We start from the raw sequence: 19,034 nt of genomic DNA on the forward strand, positions 1-19,034 counted from the left end.
TGAGATTTGTCAGATGATGTGCTTTGAACATCTCTTATATACTGGTGATCTGCAGTGGTACATGCAGATATGTTCTACTGCTTCTCCTGCCAGATTTGTGACAGCTGTTTTACCTGATTTACAATTACATGGATGTGTTTTATGTGGATAAATTCTGCAGGGTGATCTGTATTTGAAATGACCATGATGTGTACAATAATGTAGAAGGTGTAGTATGTGCTTTTTTTTTTTTTTTTTTTTTTTTTTTTTTTTTAAATACAGATTAATAAGCTTTAGTAAGTTATGGTAGTAGCAAATTAGGATGGGTAATACATAAGCATTGGTATTATAATTTTAGGTAGCCCTAGGAAAACATATACACTGAAAATTAAAGAACATGATGTTAACAATCTGTTCTTTTTGGTACGATATCATACCTTGCACCAGCTGTGAGAAAAAGTGTTAGGATGATGGAAAGTGATGAGGCCCATTTCAATAAACCAAAGGTAAAACAAGAACTATTTCTCAACTTGGAACGATAAACACAAACCCCAATCCTCAATGTACACTGCATGGGACAGCCTGGCAGGGGTGATTGCATGCCAGCCAATGATGGGTTTACTCTGCCAGAAGTTGCTCAGTGACAAGAACAACAACAATAACACACTAAATCCCCAAAATTTATCCTGGACAGCAGAAAACGAACACCTCCTGTTCCGTGGCAATAGTATAGCAACAAAGGCAGTGGAGAGCTACATGAAGGTGGTGGGAGAGCAGTACCTCCACACCACACTGCGAGAGGCTGTGGCACAGATGACAAGTGGCAGGGAGGACTTGGAGGTGGATCCGATGCGTGTTGATAACGTACAACTGCTTAAGAGTCAGTGCATGGCCTTAAAGGAGCAAGTGATGTCCGTCTGGGAGAAGATCATTGCCTCAAGTTGCAACTTCCCTGTGTGAGTGTTTTAGTTCTTGCACATTCGTACTTTGAGTTTCCTTGTTTTCTGTGGGAGCGTTTTATGCTTTTTCTTTCATTGTTTTCTGGGCCCACCTCACCATATCCCTGGGTAGTAAAAATGGTCAGGATGGTTATAATGATGTGGATTTTATTGATTTTACTGCAGATTCCAGGGCTCAGACAGTTTAATATCACTCACTCAGGGCCCAAATACCCATTGCCGGATTGAAAGAAAGGTCAGGATGTTAATGATAATCAGAGACTCACGAAAGGTGTGGAATAAGAAAGTATGTTGATGGACAGTAGGAGGTAGTATGCAGTGATGATGTGGTTTTGTAGAGGGAATGAATGTGAATATGGTGAGTTTGATGGTGGGAGAAGACTTGGACAGTTAAAGAGACTGCTGGATACTGTGAGCAGATGTGTGACAGCAAATGAATTACAGTTTGGAGTATGTATTTAGCTGGATGAAATGAACATGAGGGTTGCACCTCTTTACTAGCATGGTAGGTGGCTAAAAGTATCTATCCCACAAGTGATTGTGAAGATTTGTTGTAGTCTACATTGCATCATCTTTGTGTACAGGTATTACTGTACTGTCATTTTTCCAGAACTGATCAGCTCTGTTAAAAGTTGTCTTTTTCAGCTCAGTACCAGTAATGTATTCTACTCATTATAGAAAATCACTAAAAAATCACTGACTTTTCATGCCCACGTTAAAGTGTATCAAGTTATGTTGATTTAATACAGCATTCAAAACTGTGCTTCTCCATGCAGTTAAATGTAATAACATCAGTTTACTGTTTACAAGTACAGTAGTGTACTTTAATATGTTGAAAGTTGCCTTTGTTTTTGTTTAAGCAAATGTACAGTACTAGGTATTACTACACTATACTAATATTTTTGTTGAAATTGCAGCATTATTGCATTACTAACTTATCCTTTCAGTGAGCTGCGAGAGATGTTCCAGACTTTGCGAGTGCGCCTGGCAAGAGACGAGAAGTGTGAACTAGCCGACAATCTTATATCATCGTGCGTCTTCCTCCGCTTCTTGTGTCCAGCAATCCTCTACCCCTCCCTCTTCAATTTAACCAGAGGTGTTTTGATGATGATCTTTTTTTTTTATTATTATTATTATACATAGTCCAGTAGGCTTTTATTCTTTATGTTACTAACCTTACCTCCGTATCCTAAAATTTGTCAGTGTTTGTACTGTTTGTAGTATGTACATGTTTCTTGTGGTTATAATGTAACCTTGTGTCATTGAGAATTTGATGGTCCTCTATCATGTGCTAAAAAAAAACTATTCTGGAGGAAGGGTTTAACCTTCATTTTTGTGTACATAATCTTTCAAGAATCTTTAAAAAAAAATAAAGATTCAAACCCTGACATGGACAACTGGCATCCCTCAACTGTAGTATCCATCCAAATGAGTACCATCAAGGAGTGGTAGCTAGTAACCTGGATGATACAGTGATTATATATACCAGGATTGTGGAAGAGGAACCAACCACAAGCTCAAAGGCCCAAGTTAGGAGATGAGCACTGCAGCTAAGCCCATCATGGTGTCTGCTCCTCGCTTTTACCTTATACTTCTATTCAGTAGTTCAGTCCAAATTAGATGTACCCTCAGTTACAACTCACAGTCCTCCACACCTGCCCATGCTCCCCACTGTAATTGTCACTGGTAACTTCTGACCATTACAGATAAGAATGAAAGTTATGGACATGTTGAAGAATGCAATTCATGGCTGAGTGTAAGGGGCCTGAAATGAACACTGCATGGCTCCATCTTAGCTAATAAAAGTTACTCGTTCCAGAATACCCAGATGGGAAGTCAGGACGTAACCTTACTCTGGTGGCCAAGGTTCTCCAGCAGCTGGCCAACTTCACCCACTTCCAGGGCAAGGAGAGCTTCATGGAGTTCCTCAATGAGTTCATTCATCAGGAACAGCCACGGTGCCGAACCTTCCTCAGGGATATCTCGGTGAGTGTTTGGTTTAACTGATTTGCCATTACTGTATTAAAGATGTGATAATGGCAGAAATTATTGGGAATTTGGAAAGCTTTTAACCCATTGTGTACTAGGATTTGTTTCAGCTGAATGAAATTGCCTGGTATTAAGGTGAATAAAATATGTCAAGTCTGCCCTTACCAGCAAAGCATTTACCCCACAGAGTGCCCCACGTGAGGGTGATAGCACGCTGGAGTTTGATGGCAAGATTGACCTGGGCAAGCAGCTGGCTCTTCTACACCTTCACTTGGCTGATGCACTCAATCAGATTGATACACAGGTGAGAAAATTTATTTTTTCCCTCCCTCTCTCTCTCCTCCACCTCACATCATTTCCTGATGGATAATAAGGCCATGAGTCTAGTCATTATTATTATTGTTATTATTTTTTTTTTTAATTATTGCAGCTACTTATTTTGTTTGCTTTGAACCTTTGCTTCACTTAATAATTAAGTGGAGAAAAGGCAGAATGATTCATAGGGTGCATCTTTTTTAGAATGGTGGTTGGAGTGATGGTTATGATTCATTCAGAATGGGGAGTGCATTTATAAAGAAGTTAACATTATAAATGTGTGCAAATGGTTAGGCCTGTGAGTGTACCCAGGATGCCAGAAATTTGAATAACTAGCTGTGCATGTTGCTGAAAATCCTTACACATTTGTTCTTTTTCCCTCCATGTTTTGTGAACCTTACATCACCCCATCCTTAGACTGGGGGAGAGGGGCCCAGTAATAATGATGGAAAGATAAGCAAGGTGACTACTAGACAGGCGCAACTGCAAGATCTATAATTGTGTGGATCATATGTAACTTTGAGGGAGAATGAGTGCCAGAATTAGCCCATCACCTCCTAGCCATGGAGCTGGTGGTGGTGTAACATTAAGTGTATTTACTTAGTAAACAAGAGTCCCAGGTTTGAGTCTCAGGCCAACCATGAGACCATTAGACAGGCTATCTTTTGCCCTGGTTTGTTTTTACAGTACCTATAACCAAAATAGGGACATACATGTAATTTGACTCTGGCAGGTTGTATTCTGGGGAAAGAAACTATAGACCTCTCACACCTCAACAAAAAATTAACACCACCTATCTCACCTCGTCCCTACACATCCATTCCCAACTTGACCTAAGCCATCATAGGAAAGTTTTATGGCTGCGGTGGAGAGGTTCAGTGCTGCATTGGACTAGAAAGGACTGCACATTCATGTTCTTACTGGCTATTAGTATTTATTGGGAAGGTCTCTGTGTAGAGTTATGTCACCTGTTTTGATAGCAAAAGAACTTTTCATATGAAGGAAGAGCTACTCTAAGTGAGCCATGTGCTTCTAGTTAAATGACGATAAAAGAGAGAGAGAGAATGTTTCTGTCTCGGATTACTGCATTTACCATTTGATTGGATTGTTCTGATAGTAATACTACCTGAATTTGTATGTTATTTTGCAGGGATATGAAAGTGAAGCCAGTCGAGTGCTAGCCTTAGTGGAGGACATAAGTGCTCAGTTGGGTAATGTAGAAGGGGAGAGTGAGGTGCCTCCTCCCCTCTCAGCCACCCCACACCATACCTTCCCTGATCCATCCACACCCTCACACAACAACAATAATAATAGTCACAGTAACAACAATAATTATGGGTGAGTAATTATGAGTTTCCAGTACCTTAATATAATATGTAAACATTTTTTTAATGCAAAGAAGAAAGAACCAAGGACTGAAAGCCTGAAAATTTTAGTACATTTTTTTTTTTTTTTTTTTTTCCCCAGAGCAGTTCGTAGTAATTTTTAAAAAATGAACACATTTTAGAAAGATAGCATGAGAGGAATGGGAGAGCAGCTGTAATGGCTTTGATGGCTCTATGCTTAAAAGTTATATCACAAAGGGGAGATGAAACCCATAATTTTTATGATAAGTTTTGTGGTGATAAAAGTAGAACATGTCTTGCCTCTCCGTATCATTGCTGCCTGCACTCTGTTATGTGGGATGCGGATTCAGGTAGATCAGATCTAAAAACTACAATGGTTCTGTAAATGACCTGTTAAAAACTTGGGACTTGCCTTCGTGTTTGAAGTCTTCGAGATGTGAATGAGAGATCAGTAATGTGTGAGAAAAGAATGAGAGGAAAAACAATTCTGAAAAAGAAATGGGAAAGCAGTAGCAGCAACAAGAAAGCAGTAATAATAATTACTTCCCTTAGCAGAGAAGAATATGTTGATGCTGGAGGTATTGGCATTGGAGAGGCAAGAGATGATCAGAGTCCCCTCCCAGGCCATACCACTGCCACCACCACACATCGCTCACACTCCCTCCCCCGTGCTGATACACCTCTCTACCCACACCATCTGGTTAGTATCTTTCATTATGAGTGACGGTAATAACCAGTAAACATCTTTTAATGTAATAATTTTAATGAGGTGATAGGTGGAACCACACATAGTCTGTTACAAATTGTAGGGGACACTCTCCACTCACTTTCAGTTAAAATGTATGGGGGCACCATCCATCCACACATGCAATATAGTGCCACCTTTATATGCCACTGAGTGACAAGCCTAATGGTTCCTGTAACCAAGAAAACTAAATGCAGTGTCAGGTGGTAACTAGCTAACCAACTACATAGTGGACACATGGTGGTCTAGTGAATTAATGTGTTCCAACTGTATATGGCCTGTAAGGTTTAGTTCCAGAGGGTGGTTGGGACTTATTGCCAATATCTCACATGGAGGTAGGCAGTTGGTCTCTTTTGTCTTAAATTTTGTGTGCACTGAGTAGTCAAGTCCCTATGCTCCTGAAGGATTAATAAAGAATCGGTAGACTGATGATGGATTACCTGTACTTTATATTTACAAGTTAGTCACCTGATCTTTAAGTGGGAAAATGATCAGAATGATGATAATAATGATTTGCCTCATTATTTCCTAACCCTCCACTCACTCCTTCAGAAATCCACTGGAAGCCCTGGCCCCACACTGTTAGGTGGGAAGGAGAGAGCAGGGGTGGGAGAGGTGGGTGTTTGCATGAATGTGGGTGAAGAGTTGGTGTTGACAACAGCGTTTGATCACCACGGCACTGCACAGATCTCCATGTTGCCACCCATGTGAGTACAGTGGAAATAGCAGTTGTTGCCACCCACGTGAGTACAGGGGAAATAGCAGTTTTGATCATTTTATGTCAGCATGACCTATCTGAATCACTGACCATTTGCATTGTATACCTTATATCTCTTTCCTAGATAATAGTATACTGTACGTTTATCCATCTTTGCCAGATTTCCACATTAGCTGATGTTTGAAGTACTGTAATAGGTAATCATGCAGGAAGTACTAATTTTAAAGTATAATTTTTGAAATGTAGTTTGTATAGTGAAATGCTGACCATAACTTGTGCCCTGTATTTGTATTTGTCTTAGTATAACCTGTATTTATATTTTCTGACTTGCAGGGAAGCAAACAACAATAACCTGCTGCACAACATCAACAACAACAACAACATCAACAACAGCGATACCCGGCTGAGTAATGGCAACCCATACAATTTGGCAGAATTTGCTGCTCCCTCCCCTACCCCCCCTCCACCCCAGCCCCTCCGTACCCACCCCCACCTTCATCACCGCCTACACCCACGGTACGCCACTGTTTGGTAATCTGTTTTTTAGGCTCCTAATTTTGGTAATATCATAATATGTGTTGATGAAGGATATTTTTATATGATAGTGTTCATTCTTCTACTTAACATCACAGTTAAGCAAAATTATTGTAGAACCTGGACTGTTCTGTAGAATAGCTACTGGTACTTTAATGTAAGGGGTTATGCTGGAGGGTCCCGTATGACTCTCCTGCGTAGTGCCCCCTTGATGTGTAAGACCATCACTGATAAAGTAATGTTCTATTTATAGGTTAGAAAATTTACTCCCAGATAATACTGGAACTGACACTTGTTTGGTAGTCCATTTGAACCCCTGCAAATATAGATGTTGATCATGCTAAACTGACTATGAAAAGTACACTAGCTGTGGCACAGTAGGGTTACTGTAGGACGGGAGGAAGATAGTGTAAAGAAAATTGGACCTTCAGAGATAAGGAGGGGCATACTCTAGAATGGTGATGTAATGAGTGTAGCCCATTTCATTGGGCATGCCATGTACTAGTACTCCCTCTTTCATGTTTTGCTCTTTTTCTTCTGTTTTGGACCCTACCATATCACATCTTTGGATGGGAAGGAGAGGTCAGGATGATGATGATGATGATATTTACAGGTCAGGCGTTGCTGTCCGCAGCCACTCCTTGACTGAGAGACGAGGGGGTGTTGGGGGTGTGTACCAGAAGGAGGTTACAGATTTGTATAACTTTATGGACTCGTGTACCAACAAGGTCCATGATGTTTGCCGCATGGAACACCATGACAACACACAGCCGGGAACCATTCATGGATTTCCGGATAATCTTCAGGGTAACTTGCCGGGCCTTCATGATAACATGCACGTCCCTCATGACACCAACATACAGGGTTCCCAGACGTCCATATCTCAGCTGTCGAACATGGCTTCCTCAGGCTACCACAGCATTGCCCACTCCCATTCTTCATCCTCCCCGGTAGACTCCCTGCTTCTCCAGTTCACGGAGAACAGTGGCAGCCTCCTCTCAGGCTCCAGAGACAATGGGAATAGCGGAGGCAACCTTGGGGGTGGTGGGGTGAGGCACATTCTTCAGGGCTCCCCTTTAGGTTAGTAATTAGACTGCGATGTATTTTGAATCACATATTATTAACATTTGAAATTTTAATGGCTGTTCTAACTTTAACCATGCCACTCTTGTTATGGCTTTTTAAATTTTATGATAGGTACCTTCAGAGATTTTTACTCAGGCTAACATAACTTGTCAATCTTGCAAGCTTATTGATAGCTTTTACACTTTTTGATGAAGCATTAAAAAAATGTGCTTTGATTGTAGCTGCTTTGCTTTCCTCAGGCTTCTTGTAATATTAATGCTAATGTTGCATTTGCTACTGTGATGCTTGCAGCATCGCCCCTACACCAGACAGCCAAGCACCGCCCCATCCATCCCTCCCCACTGGGCCACCCATCGTCCCTTCACAGCACACCCAGACATGCCCCTAGACTCTCACAGGGCAAAGGTATCCACCAAGGTTTTTATTGTGCTATGATTTGACATACTACTTTCATAGGATTGCCCCTAGGTTTGCACAGGTCAAAGGTATACATCAGTTATGTTTATTTTGCTAGAATTTAATCCCCCCAGTACTCAGGCATGCCATAGACTCTTTCAGGACAATGGTGCCCATTAGTTTTCTTTATATTGTACCCCCAGGCATCCCCTTAGGTTCTCACAGGGCAAAGATATAAAGCCAGTTGTCCTTATTTTTGCAGGATTCATCACTTCAATATGATGACATATTTTCATTTGATCATGCTAGCTGCTTCCAGTAGTTTGTTGAGCTTAGGAGACTGTTCAGACTGGAAGGGCTGTGTGTAGCCTTCATTTAACATTTCACTACAAGATGTATCCCTAAAGCTAAATAGAATAATATTGTGAGGTAGCAGGTATAGATAAGACATGTCAGTGGGATGGATAGCATAATTCTGGGTTATCATAGCTGATTTTTTTCTGTGCTTATTAGCCAGCCGTTGAATGACAGCTGAGAATCTTTAGAACTTTGCTCTGACTTATTACCTGAATATTTTCATGTGAAGGAGTTAGAAAATGGGTCTTTACCCCTTACCAGTGACATATTTCAGTATGCTCAGGAAAAGTTGAGACTTGTAAACACTGATCATGCCACTTTGCCATATCTAATGCTGATTCACTTAAGTATCGTTTCTTGTACATGTACTGCGTGTACTTCATGTATTTGAGATGTAGTACTGATAACATTATGGAAGCTGCTTCATTCCATGCCGATTGTGAGAGGAAACCTCAGAAGGAACTGACTAGGTTTAATTTATCGTTGTATTCATAAGAGAACTGAAGACTGACAATATTTCAATCTATAAAATGTATGATATTATGGTAAAGAAAAGAGCTAACATATAAGTGACATCAAATAAGACAATTATAATAATACTTAAGGATGCAAAGCATGAAGTCACTCAGTGATCCTCATCATTCATTTTTCCTCCCCCTCCCCCTTCCCTTCCCCCCACCCTGCAGGGAGTCCCAATGGCAGCCTAAGTTCGTGCCAGAGTGCGGAGGAGTTGCGTTGCCTCCGCCGCAGCCGTCCCCGCCATCGCCGCCGCTCCCACTCCTCTGACACCTCAGAACCCTCCTCAGATACTTCCCCCGATACCCGTCATGCCTCTTCCCGCCCCTCTGCTTATCCCTCTGCCTACCACCGCCCCAGCCACTCCCCTGATACCTCGCCCGACACCCGCCATATTCCGTCCCGCACTTGTGCACACCCACGCCTTGCGTCTGACACCTCCCCTGATACACGACCACACTCCTCTGTATACTTCCGCTACCCTCCGCCTCCTCGCACTAACCCCCACTGCTCCCCACGCCTCTCTGCCTCCCCCTCACTCAGACAGGAGGCAAGGCAGGGCACCCGAGCACGGCGAGATGGTAGCGGCAGTGGCAAGCGAGGCAGAGCTCAGAGGTTAGTCCATCATTAAGCTGAGTTTGGCTAAGTATTGATAGAATACATCAGGTAGTGCTCAATCCAGATTAAGTTAGGGTACATGCAATGAATTTGGTTGATGCTGTATCCAAGGAACCATTTAATACACTGGGTGGTAACCAGCCATGCGGCCAGCAGATGGATGCAACCAGTTGTGGCCCATGAGGATTTAAGTTCAAGGGGCAATTGAAGTTTATTGCTCACATAATACCACTCAGTGGAAAGTGACCAGTCACTCACCTTAAATGTCTAGAGTGAGTAGCCTGACCCCAGAATGCTGTTGTTCCTGGTGGAGTGATAAAGGATGTTGCAGTGGAACAGAATATGCGGGCTTCACCCATTTCTGCACACCTCGCTGGTTTTAACTTCATTAAGGATGGAAACAAAATCTAAGACTATGTATAGCTGAAAGCTTTATTACAGTACTTAAGTCAGTTGAGCCCAGCATCATATTAAGTATTTTTAGACTGAGTACATGTGAGAATGCTGTTATTACTCTGTGGTAAGTATCTTTGTCATATGGCTGCTTAACTTTGTTTTGTCTTATTGTTTTGTTTCTTGCATAGTTTTTAACTGACTGCCATAGATGGTTGTGTATTGCATTACTGCTGTTGGTTTTTATTTAGTTTAAATGTGCATGTCTTGTAGGTTATTTTTTTCAGTGAACTTCAGTATCTTCCTTCAGTTTACAACATGCTTTTCTTTTGAGATAGGTAGGTTGATATGAATGCATGTCATCAGCAGCGCTAATCTAGCAAGTTGTTTGGCTGGCTTTCCTGGTGTCTGCTGTTATGAATATAAGTAATTGGGGAGTTTCTGAAGATTTCTATAAGTCAGCTTCTTTGTTTCTGAAGATTTCTATAAGTCAGCTTCTTTTACAAAATTTTCCTAGTGCATATTCATATCCAGTGCAAGTTCACTTAGAATGTTCGTTTTCACAAATTGCCGTTGCTTAACAGCTTTAGATTTTGCTTACCGTCTGGCATACCAAGAGGCTAAGCATGTTATATCATCTTCATCCAGATCCATATTCCCACTTAATGATTAGGTTAGGTAGGATCCACAAATGAGAAAGTGAAAGTACAAAAATTGGAGAGCCATCAAGATCATAGCCTGTGAAATGAGGTACACAGTCATTCACACATCATTCAAGTCCTGGAAATCCTGGCTCCACCTCCAAGCCTAACCATCTGCATTTTTTCTTCTTTATAAAGGTGCTTCATATACACATATCATTTAGTTATTCTGTTGATAATCATGTTAAAAAAGTGATACTAAAACCCATCTTCTGTGATTCACATACCACTTACCTGATTAACTGAAAAGTTTCTAGTTTGTTCCTTTTTGTTGTTTTCTGGATCCTGCCTCACCCCATCCTTGGGTGGGGAAAACGTTAGGATCATGATGCTGCTGATGGTGATTTCTTTGTTTCATATTATGTGTACAGGAGGACCTCATTGGGCAGCTGGAAAAGACTCTGAGGACTCTGCAACACTCTCACTTTTTCTCTTTCCATATTTTCAGGAGCTTACCTTACCCCATCTTTCAGTGGGAAAAAAGTTCGTGACAGTAATAAATTTGATAATGATAATTTTCTTCCAGATTATGTGAACAGGAGGACGTCGCTCGGGCAGCTGGAGGAGATTCAGAGGATGACCTGACTTTGTGTCCAGGATCACCAGGGGGAGTGGGAGGAGCCGGGGGTGTGTGGGGGGGGCAGGAGGGTGTGGGGCGCCTCATTCACCTCCCCCCACACCTCCTCCCTCCTGGTATGCCCCCACCTCACCTCCTGGATCAGCAGGAGGAGCAGATGCGGGCCATTATTGAAAGGTATGCATGTCAAAGTGTATTCACAGGCTGCCCTCACTGCAAGTCAGGGATAGGAGGAATGGAGCATTGTATAGGGAAATGGCTGAAGATCATAACACATGGACAGCTGCCATCAAGTGGAGAGAGACTACACATATGGCATAGTCAATAGTATCTGAATGTAAATGTGCTCCAAAATATCACAAATTTTCTCCTTACTGGGGAGACCAACAAATTGGCACTATATTTAGGAGTGGAACTTGCAAGTACTGTAGTCTGCCTTTAATATTCTGTTATTTAATAGCCAAAAAGAACATCAGTTAAGATGATTTACCGTGAGTACATATCATGTTTGTGCATTGCTTTTGGTTAAGTGGTATAGTTTTCTAGTACTAACACTTCACTGTTTCCTTGCATATGTGATTTACCTTTAAAAAGATCCTAACCATCTGATACTGGAATGTAATAAGTAACCAGTGATTCCCAATGGATGTGTTGCCCACAGTACTGGGCATACAGTTTGACAGAGTTTGGATTTTTAGACCTTTCATAGATCATGCCTCTTTAAGTGGAAACAAGGATTGGAATGATAATGATGATATTATTGCTAATAGCACTGTCCTTACCACTAATACAGTTATCTTTGTAGCAGTGTTCAGTCACTGTATTGTATGCTTTTTCTTAATTGTGACAAGCATTCCTTCTCTTTATCCTCTTAGCATAATGCATTGTATCAAAGACAACCCACTCTCACTATCCCTCCTCTTCCTGCAGGCTAATGAGCATGGAGCATGAGTTTCGGGCAGAGCAGGCAGCACTGCGTCGTGCAGTGGAGGACAAGGATGCTCGTATCAGTGCCCAGGCCCGCCACATTGCAGCCCTTGACTCTGCCAACTCGCAGCTCATACGTACCATTGCTTCTCTCAGCTCAAGGTGCATGCCTGAATCATCTGTAGTTTGAGACCTCCAGTAGTCACATGGATAGAGTGCTTGTCTGACACTTATTTAGACCTCGTTTCTATTCCAGCTGTGAGCAGATGTGATGTATTATGTAGATGCATCATTATTTTGTACAGGAGCTAGTATTATTCTGCACTGCATCAGGGTGCCTTGAATGAGTTATAGGCTCTTACTCACAGATGCTGGTACTCCTGCAAAACATAGATGTATCACCGAACATTAAAAACCTCCCTTTCTTCTACCCACGCTGGTGCTGGAGAGGGACACTGTGTGGTGGAACTAATATAACCAGACAAATGTCCCTAATCTCCCTCCCTGTCCCCCAGAAGGAGAATGGTGGATTGCAAGAGAGAGGAAAATCAACCAACAGTTCACTGGGCTCAGATTCAGATGAACCTGGGACTGCAACTACTATTACTACCATCCCCTAACCCAGCCACTCCAGTGACATTTATGTTATTCTTGGTACCACCAGACAGCTTTATTGTAATTGTGATACTGATATTGAATAACCCAATGCCTTTTCTTCCAGGCCAGTCAATGAGCTGAAGACTGACGCAACTGCTGAGCTCCAGACTGACTCCTGCAATGCCTCAGACACCTCAGACTACAAAAGCTCCTCCTGCTGATCTCTTCTCTACTCACTGACTATTTTTCTGTTTGTTACCCAGCTGATTTCATTAAGGCAGGCCATTTTTCTTAGTTTTCTTGTACAGGTAGCCCAAGTAATACATTTGATCAGTATGCAGTTGACTCCATGTAGCTAGTGCAGTTATCGTTTATCAACCCTAGTCTGCCCAGCCGAGCAGACCTGTCAGCCCAAGCAACCATCCCTGCAGGGTTGTCCCATGTAGTAAACTTTAATCTCACCTAACTTGCATCATTCTTTCTCTAACAATTGGTAGTTTGATGTAGCAGTCATTTAGAGGTAATTTTCACATGTATGTATTCAGTCTAGTAAGTCTGCAGCCATACAGGGGAAAAAATTGTTCCAGGGTGGACTTTGATGATCCCTCCAAAACATTTCCCCATTAGACTTGTATTTTAAATCATCATCATATGTTAGGGTAATAATTGTGTACAGAACTAACAGTTTTTCAACAGTGCATCCGATTCATTAAGTCGTGGTTACCTGTATATTCTCTTCTTTCCCTCCATGTACTGGTTTGGTTTTTTGGTAACATTCCTGATCTCTGTAGCTTTTGACCTCTTTCTATGATTTCTGTGCCTTTGTCAGTATTCTTTGTTCAGCTCATACCTTTCCTCCATTCTGTTTCTTTGGTTCATCCACCTTCTTCCATTTTGCTTTTCTTACATTCACTTTCCTCTCTTTGCTTCATTTCGTCCACTTTCCTTTATTCTGCTTCTACATTTTGTCCACTTTCCTCTATTTTGCTTCTTAGTCCCATCCATTATTCTCCATTATGCTTTTGTTTCACCCACCTTCCTCCATTCTGCTTTTATTTTATCCACTTTCCTACAATCTGTGAAGAAAAACATGACAATCCTGCCTAAGTCATCTTTTTACACCTGCCTTCCTCCTGCTGTACCATGTCCAGCTAGCACTAAAAGTTTCAACCAAGGTTTTCCATTGTACTGTAAAAACTTACATAGAAAAATCCTGTATATATCATAGATTAAGGACAAACCATAAAATACACAAACCAATAGAAGAGAGTTCATTTGCTATATTTTGAGGCTGGTTCAAATGTACGATAGTTTCTTAATTTACTTATATACCATTATTCAGCGTATTAACAGCCTGATGGGCTAAGTGTCACTATTGGAAAGGCTGCCCATAGGTTGAGAGTAGCTGTCACGTGGACAAGGCTAGAACAGAGCAAATCTATGTAAGAGCAGATCCCCTAATTTTTAACTGAGGTAGATTTGCCACTAGAATTTCAAAGTAAAGAGTGGATACATTAGTCGCATTAAATTATGTCTCCTTGGCACAGGTACAGCCTCATAGCAAAGACTAAAAAAAAATTATATACCATAATATATAAAAGCACATTTAGATACAGGAAATTGATGTACTGTATTAATTGAACAGATAGAACAGTAGAGCACAAGCTTTACGTACTGTTGTCATTTTTCTGGGCATTTTAAAACTTATTGTATAACCTCTTCATGCATTTCAACACCTCCAATGTCAACATAAGGATGAGATTCACAATGCTTACAGCTCTAAATTTTGAGCTCTCACACTTTGATGTGAACAGTGAGTAAACCAAGCATATTCAGAACCTCAGATTCATACAATGAGTGTAGGTTTCTGATTCCTTATCTCCAGTATCTGTCAAGCAGTTTTCATCCTTATGGTACACTAGAAATGGATGAACAGGTTATTAAGAAATCAGTTGTTTTCAATCATGGACAAGCAGGGTGGGAAGCAGTCTCTCATGAGGAGGATACCAAGATAATTGGCTGATAATCTCATATCTCAGAATGATCTTTATTTTTACTATTCAGTATCTCTAGTTTACTTTTTATTTAGGATGAAGTTGTTTGTCATGAGTTAGTTGAATTTTATTACTTATGCCCTAAGGTACCTTTACCTGATTTCACTTAGCTCATTCCGTACATGTAGCACCTATAGATCATGGTTAAAAGTTTTGTTCTTGGGTACTGTTATAGTTAAAATGGCATACTGTTGCACTACTCATCATCTCTGATTGGTAACTTGACTGTATATATATGTACACGTATTGGGAGAATCTAGTAGGACCCTATCCACTAGCAAGCAACCAGTGAGCTAACAATACACTATTCAAACCCATTTTACCTGTAGGGCTCTCCTTATCAACACATCATCCCATTCTTTATTAACACTATCTATCTACCCAAGTCTGTTTATAGCCATCTGTTAAAACTATACAGTAGTCTAACATCTAGCTGCCCAGTTTTTCTTAGTTTAACACTGAATATGATGGGGGGGGGGGATCATTTGGGATTTGGCTAATTTCAAGTGACCCCATATGAATAACTTCAGATATCTTTGCTGCCATAAGTAATTTGCAGTGCGAGTACTGGCTATTGTGTCTTTATCCTCCCAGTGTAAAGCACTGCCGAAGGGATTTACAGTACAGTTCTACGTGTGAATTCTGATAACTGGCTATTCCATCAACTGAGGGAGCTATTCCTATAAGAGTGAAATATGGCTACAAGTGTGGTAACCAGTCAGACAATCATTATCACCCTTATGCAGGAAACTTAGCCATATGTAAATAGCGTGAAGTTCATTCCGAGACGCCATCACTTTTCCGGCATTGTTATGCATCGAAGATGTCTTTTTCCGAAGTTTTCAATAACTGTTGGGAAGTACTGGGTTGGTTTTAGGACTTGGATATACCGTATTTCCAGGCCACAGAAAAATATTCTATTTTCATTATTAAAATGACATACAATATTACAGTAGGTGGTAACAGGCAAGGCAAATAATAAGGAAACCTGTCTTGATAGCACAAGGCATAAATCTTCACTGCAGCATTGACAAAATATGGTCTCTTAATTGCATATCATGAAGCAATGACAATACAATAGTTCTTTGGGGTGTACCTCAGCTCTTAAACAGCAAAATTTCACATTCATTAAGCAGGTTAATCATAAACCTATTTAGGTATTATAGGATATCATCCGAAACCTTGATGCATTCCAGTATTCTTGCAGGTTGTTTGATCACATATAGTTATGGTAGCAGAGAATGATACAAAATGTTTATTTGCAGGTGATAGTACTGCATAGGTAAAGGGATTGTTTATCAAGAATGACATCTGTTTAATGGGATTATTCCCCCAATTTCACATTTTAGTTACAGAAATGCTAAAATGATATAAATAAGACATGATGAGCTTGCATACCATATAATGGGCTCCCAAGAACAAATCTTTTCTCAGGTAACCTTCTGTCTGTTGTTAGTCGTCTTGTCACTTCTAAGCTCAGTATATAATGATTTATTAATATATAACAGTTATGATGAGCTACAGTGTAAAATATGTAACAGTTCTGAGAATTTTATTTAGTAGTTTAAAGTAATATTTTCTCCAGCAGCAGTCATCCAAGTATTACCTTATTATCTCCTAGGTTAAGGAGGCACAATTGTGAGGAAGTGTGGGTTTATGATAAACTTAGATGAAATTTGGAACTTTAAGGTAATGCTACACTCTTTGTTGAGTGTTGCATTGGTTGTTTGGGGAATGATGGGCTGCAGTTATAAATTGCCTAGATCTTCATTTAATCTTTAAGACTAATTCAGGATTAATGACAAAGCCCCCACAGACACAGCTGGTTGTCCTCAGAGCCAATATATATTAATTATGTAGTTAAAGGCTCTGTCCCATGGCTGTTAACTGGAATTAATATCTCCCTGTAAATAGCACTGATCTCCCAACCCCAGTTGTACAGCACTCGTCCAGTCATCTGTACAGTTAGTATTCATAGCAACACTTACTGTGTGGCTTTGAAGCTCCCTGCTAGATCTTTCCTGCAGAATGAGTCAGTTATAAACCAAGGTGTCATTTCCATTGAGTGATAAATACAGTACAGTACAGTCCAGTTATGTATGCAGTGTAAAGCAAAGTTTATGAAAACAGAACAGGAGGGAATTGGAGAACTTGCTGTGTGAACATTTTCATGGACTCTCACTTTTTAATATTTTGGTTGTCAAGGAGTTAAGTTTGTGGAAAGAATACACGAGGGTATTATAGAAAGCAGAGATTATTTATGATGTTGCACTTGTCTAGCAGGGTGGATTTTAGTGGGGACTGCAGGTTCAAGGCCTTCTTAGTATGTAGGACATGAAACAGACGATACGCAACACCAAAGATTAGAGTAGATGATAGTCCTTGGTATCAGTGCAGTGCGTCCCAAGTTACTATTTTGTGTACATTAGCCAACTGTAGAGTTCTTGTATATAATTAGATATATTTGTCCATATTTAGTATACAAGAAAAGACATTGTATAGCTACTCCCATTCCATTCAGAATATAGTATTTGGGAGTTTTGTTACAACAACTCTAGATCTATCAGAAATGAATTTTTTTATGTTTCAGAAGCACTACTTTATACTTGAAAAGCCAAAGGTCTACACGGTTGTATATTATCGCCATCTTTATGCGAAGATGTGGATAATGTCATTTGTACTAAGCATGTAATATATGAGTATTTCTAAACCACTTGTCGTTCTTGTCAGCCCCATAATTTTAAGTACTGTACATCCTGATTACATCTTCCTTCTGTAGCCTGTACATGTAATTTTTTTTTTAGAATTGCATCAGGCATGAGCAGGATTAATGATGTAAATTACAGTACTTTAGCCATTAGGATGAGGGTGTTGGAAGCAACCTCCATTGACCCATTTCTCTGAGGGAGTCATCTCTATATCTTGCTCCTTCCTGGGAACCCCCAGACAAGGAATGGGTAGTTGGCCATGACTCAAATGCCAGCAGGCGTCTTTGTCCTTACACACCTATCTTGCTCTCTCAGACCCATAATTTTCTCTTCCTTGTCACACCAGTATAATGCTCCAGTCTTTTCTTCCATATCACATAGCTATACTCAGGTCTGCCTCTTCCAGCATTACCCTCAACCTTATTTTAACAGACTTTCATTGGCATCCTGTTTGTGCATTCTTGAGGGAGTTCTTGTCCACGTTATTCTGGCAATTGCCAGGCGCAGTTTACTTCAGAGAAACCTTTTGAGCTGAATGGGTTTGAAGGAACTTTAATAAACCCATTCTTTCATAGGACGTTTTTCCAATTTTTATTCAAGCAGCTGCCACACAATTTTTTTTTCAGCTAATTGAGAGTCATAGGCTGAAGGGATGAACTCCTTAGTTATAAAGATCCTTGAGATGAATAATCAGAAAGTAGCCATAGCAGGAAAGTAAAGGTGTCTCATTGGTCCAAGAGTTAATGGCAGGTTTCAAAACCGTTTGAGTATGAAAAGCAGTCTGGAAGAATACCTGTTTTTTGCAGAAGGGGATAACTGACATTATTACAATTACTCTTCATTCACATAAACCCCTGGTTGTTGTTGAGTAACCTCGGTCTGTCTGGCCAAGCAATCCCATCAACAGCAGGTAAGCAACTGCCCCTGCAGGGCTGTCTCATGCAGTGAAGTAATGTTTCCTTGTGGTAGACAGTGCCTCACCACAGCAAGGTGCAGGGAGGAGTTTGGAGGTTTGGTTCCTGGATGGACACCACATTTGCATCTCTCCACCCAGTTAACAGAGGCACCATAGTAGGCTCCACATCACCCTGTAATTTGGTTATATGGTTACCAACCAGCACTGTAAATGGTTTCCTGGGTTACACGAAACCATCAGCATTGTCATTCATCGCACAGCCACCTGAAGTGGAAAGAAAACTAGCAAGAAGTGGCAGGAAGACTGAAAGACACTGGAAGAATGGAAGGCAGACAGAAAAAAGTAATGATAAAGGTGAAGGATGCAGGCAGTAGTGCATCAAATGAGTGGATGATGGATGCCACCACCTACCACTTTAGCCCCAGGTATGTGGAATATACTATCAGATACATTAGTAAACATTAGGACTCCCAAGTATCTCGAAGTTCACAATGTTATTTGGGGCGTTTGAAGCTTATACAGTACTGCACCATATGGTGGTGTACTTTTACATAAAACCAAAAACTGTGACCATTCATATTTTATTCTTGTTATGAATAATCA

At 40.7% G+C, this 19,034-nt stretch overlaps 1 protein-coding gene across 1 annotated transcript in view; it reads left to right on the forward strand.

Moving 5' to 3' along the window:
* LOC145413489 (uncharacterized) overlaps window positions 1-13,062 on the forward strand; it is a 119,809-nt gene extending 106,747 nt beyond the window's left edge. Inside the window, exons 10-24 of the mRNA XM_080283185.1 lie at window positions 674-935; window positions 1,886-2,034; window positions 2,758-2,924; window positions 3,115-3,231; window positions 4,393-4,580; window positions 5,144-5,288; window positions 5,886-6,040; window positions 6,385-6,567; window positions 7,199-7,665; window positions 7,963-8,076; window positions 9,111-9,206; window positions 9,369-9,555; window positions 11,179-11,406; window positions 12,160-12,318; window positions 12,878-13,062. Of these exons, the coding sequence (XP_080139311.1) occupies window positions 674-935; window positions 1,886-2,034; window positions 2,758-2,924; window positions 3,115-3,231; window positions 4,393-4,580; window positions 5,144-5,288; window positions 5,886-6,040; window positions 6,385-6,567; window positions 7,199-7,665; window positions 7,963-8,076; window positions 9,111-9,206; window positions 9,369-9,555; window positions 11,179-11,406; window positions 12,160-12,318; window positions 12,878-12,974 (2,714 nt within the window). The 3' untranslated portion in view covers window positions 12,975-13,062. The remainder of the gene's footprint in view (window positions 1-673; window positions 936-1,885; window positions 2,035-2,757; window positions 2,925-3,114; window positions 3,232-4,392; window positions 4,581-5,143; window positions 5,289-5,885; window positions 6,041-6,384; window positions 6,568-7,198; window positions 7,666-7,962; window positions 8,077-9,110; window positions 9,207-9,368; window positions 9,556-11,178; window positions 11,407-12,159; window positions 12,319-12,877) is intronic.
* The last annotated feature ends 5,972 nt before the right edge of the window (window positions 13,063-19,034 follow it).

Source organism: Coenobita brevimanus, chromosome 96, assembly GCF_032717465.1.
Source record: "Coenobita brevimanus isolate Jiangsu-jjx chromosome 96, ASM3271746v2, whole genome shotgun sequence".
NCBI lineage: Eukaryota > Metazoa > Arthropoda > Malacostraca > Decapoda > Coenobitidae > Coenobita > Coenobita brevimanus.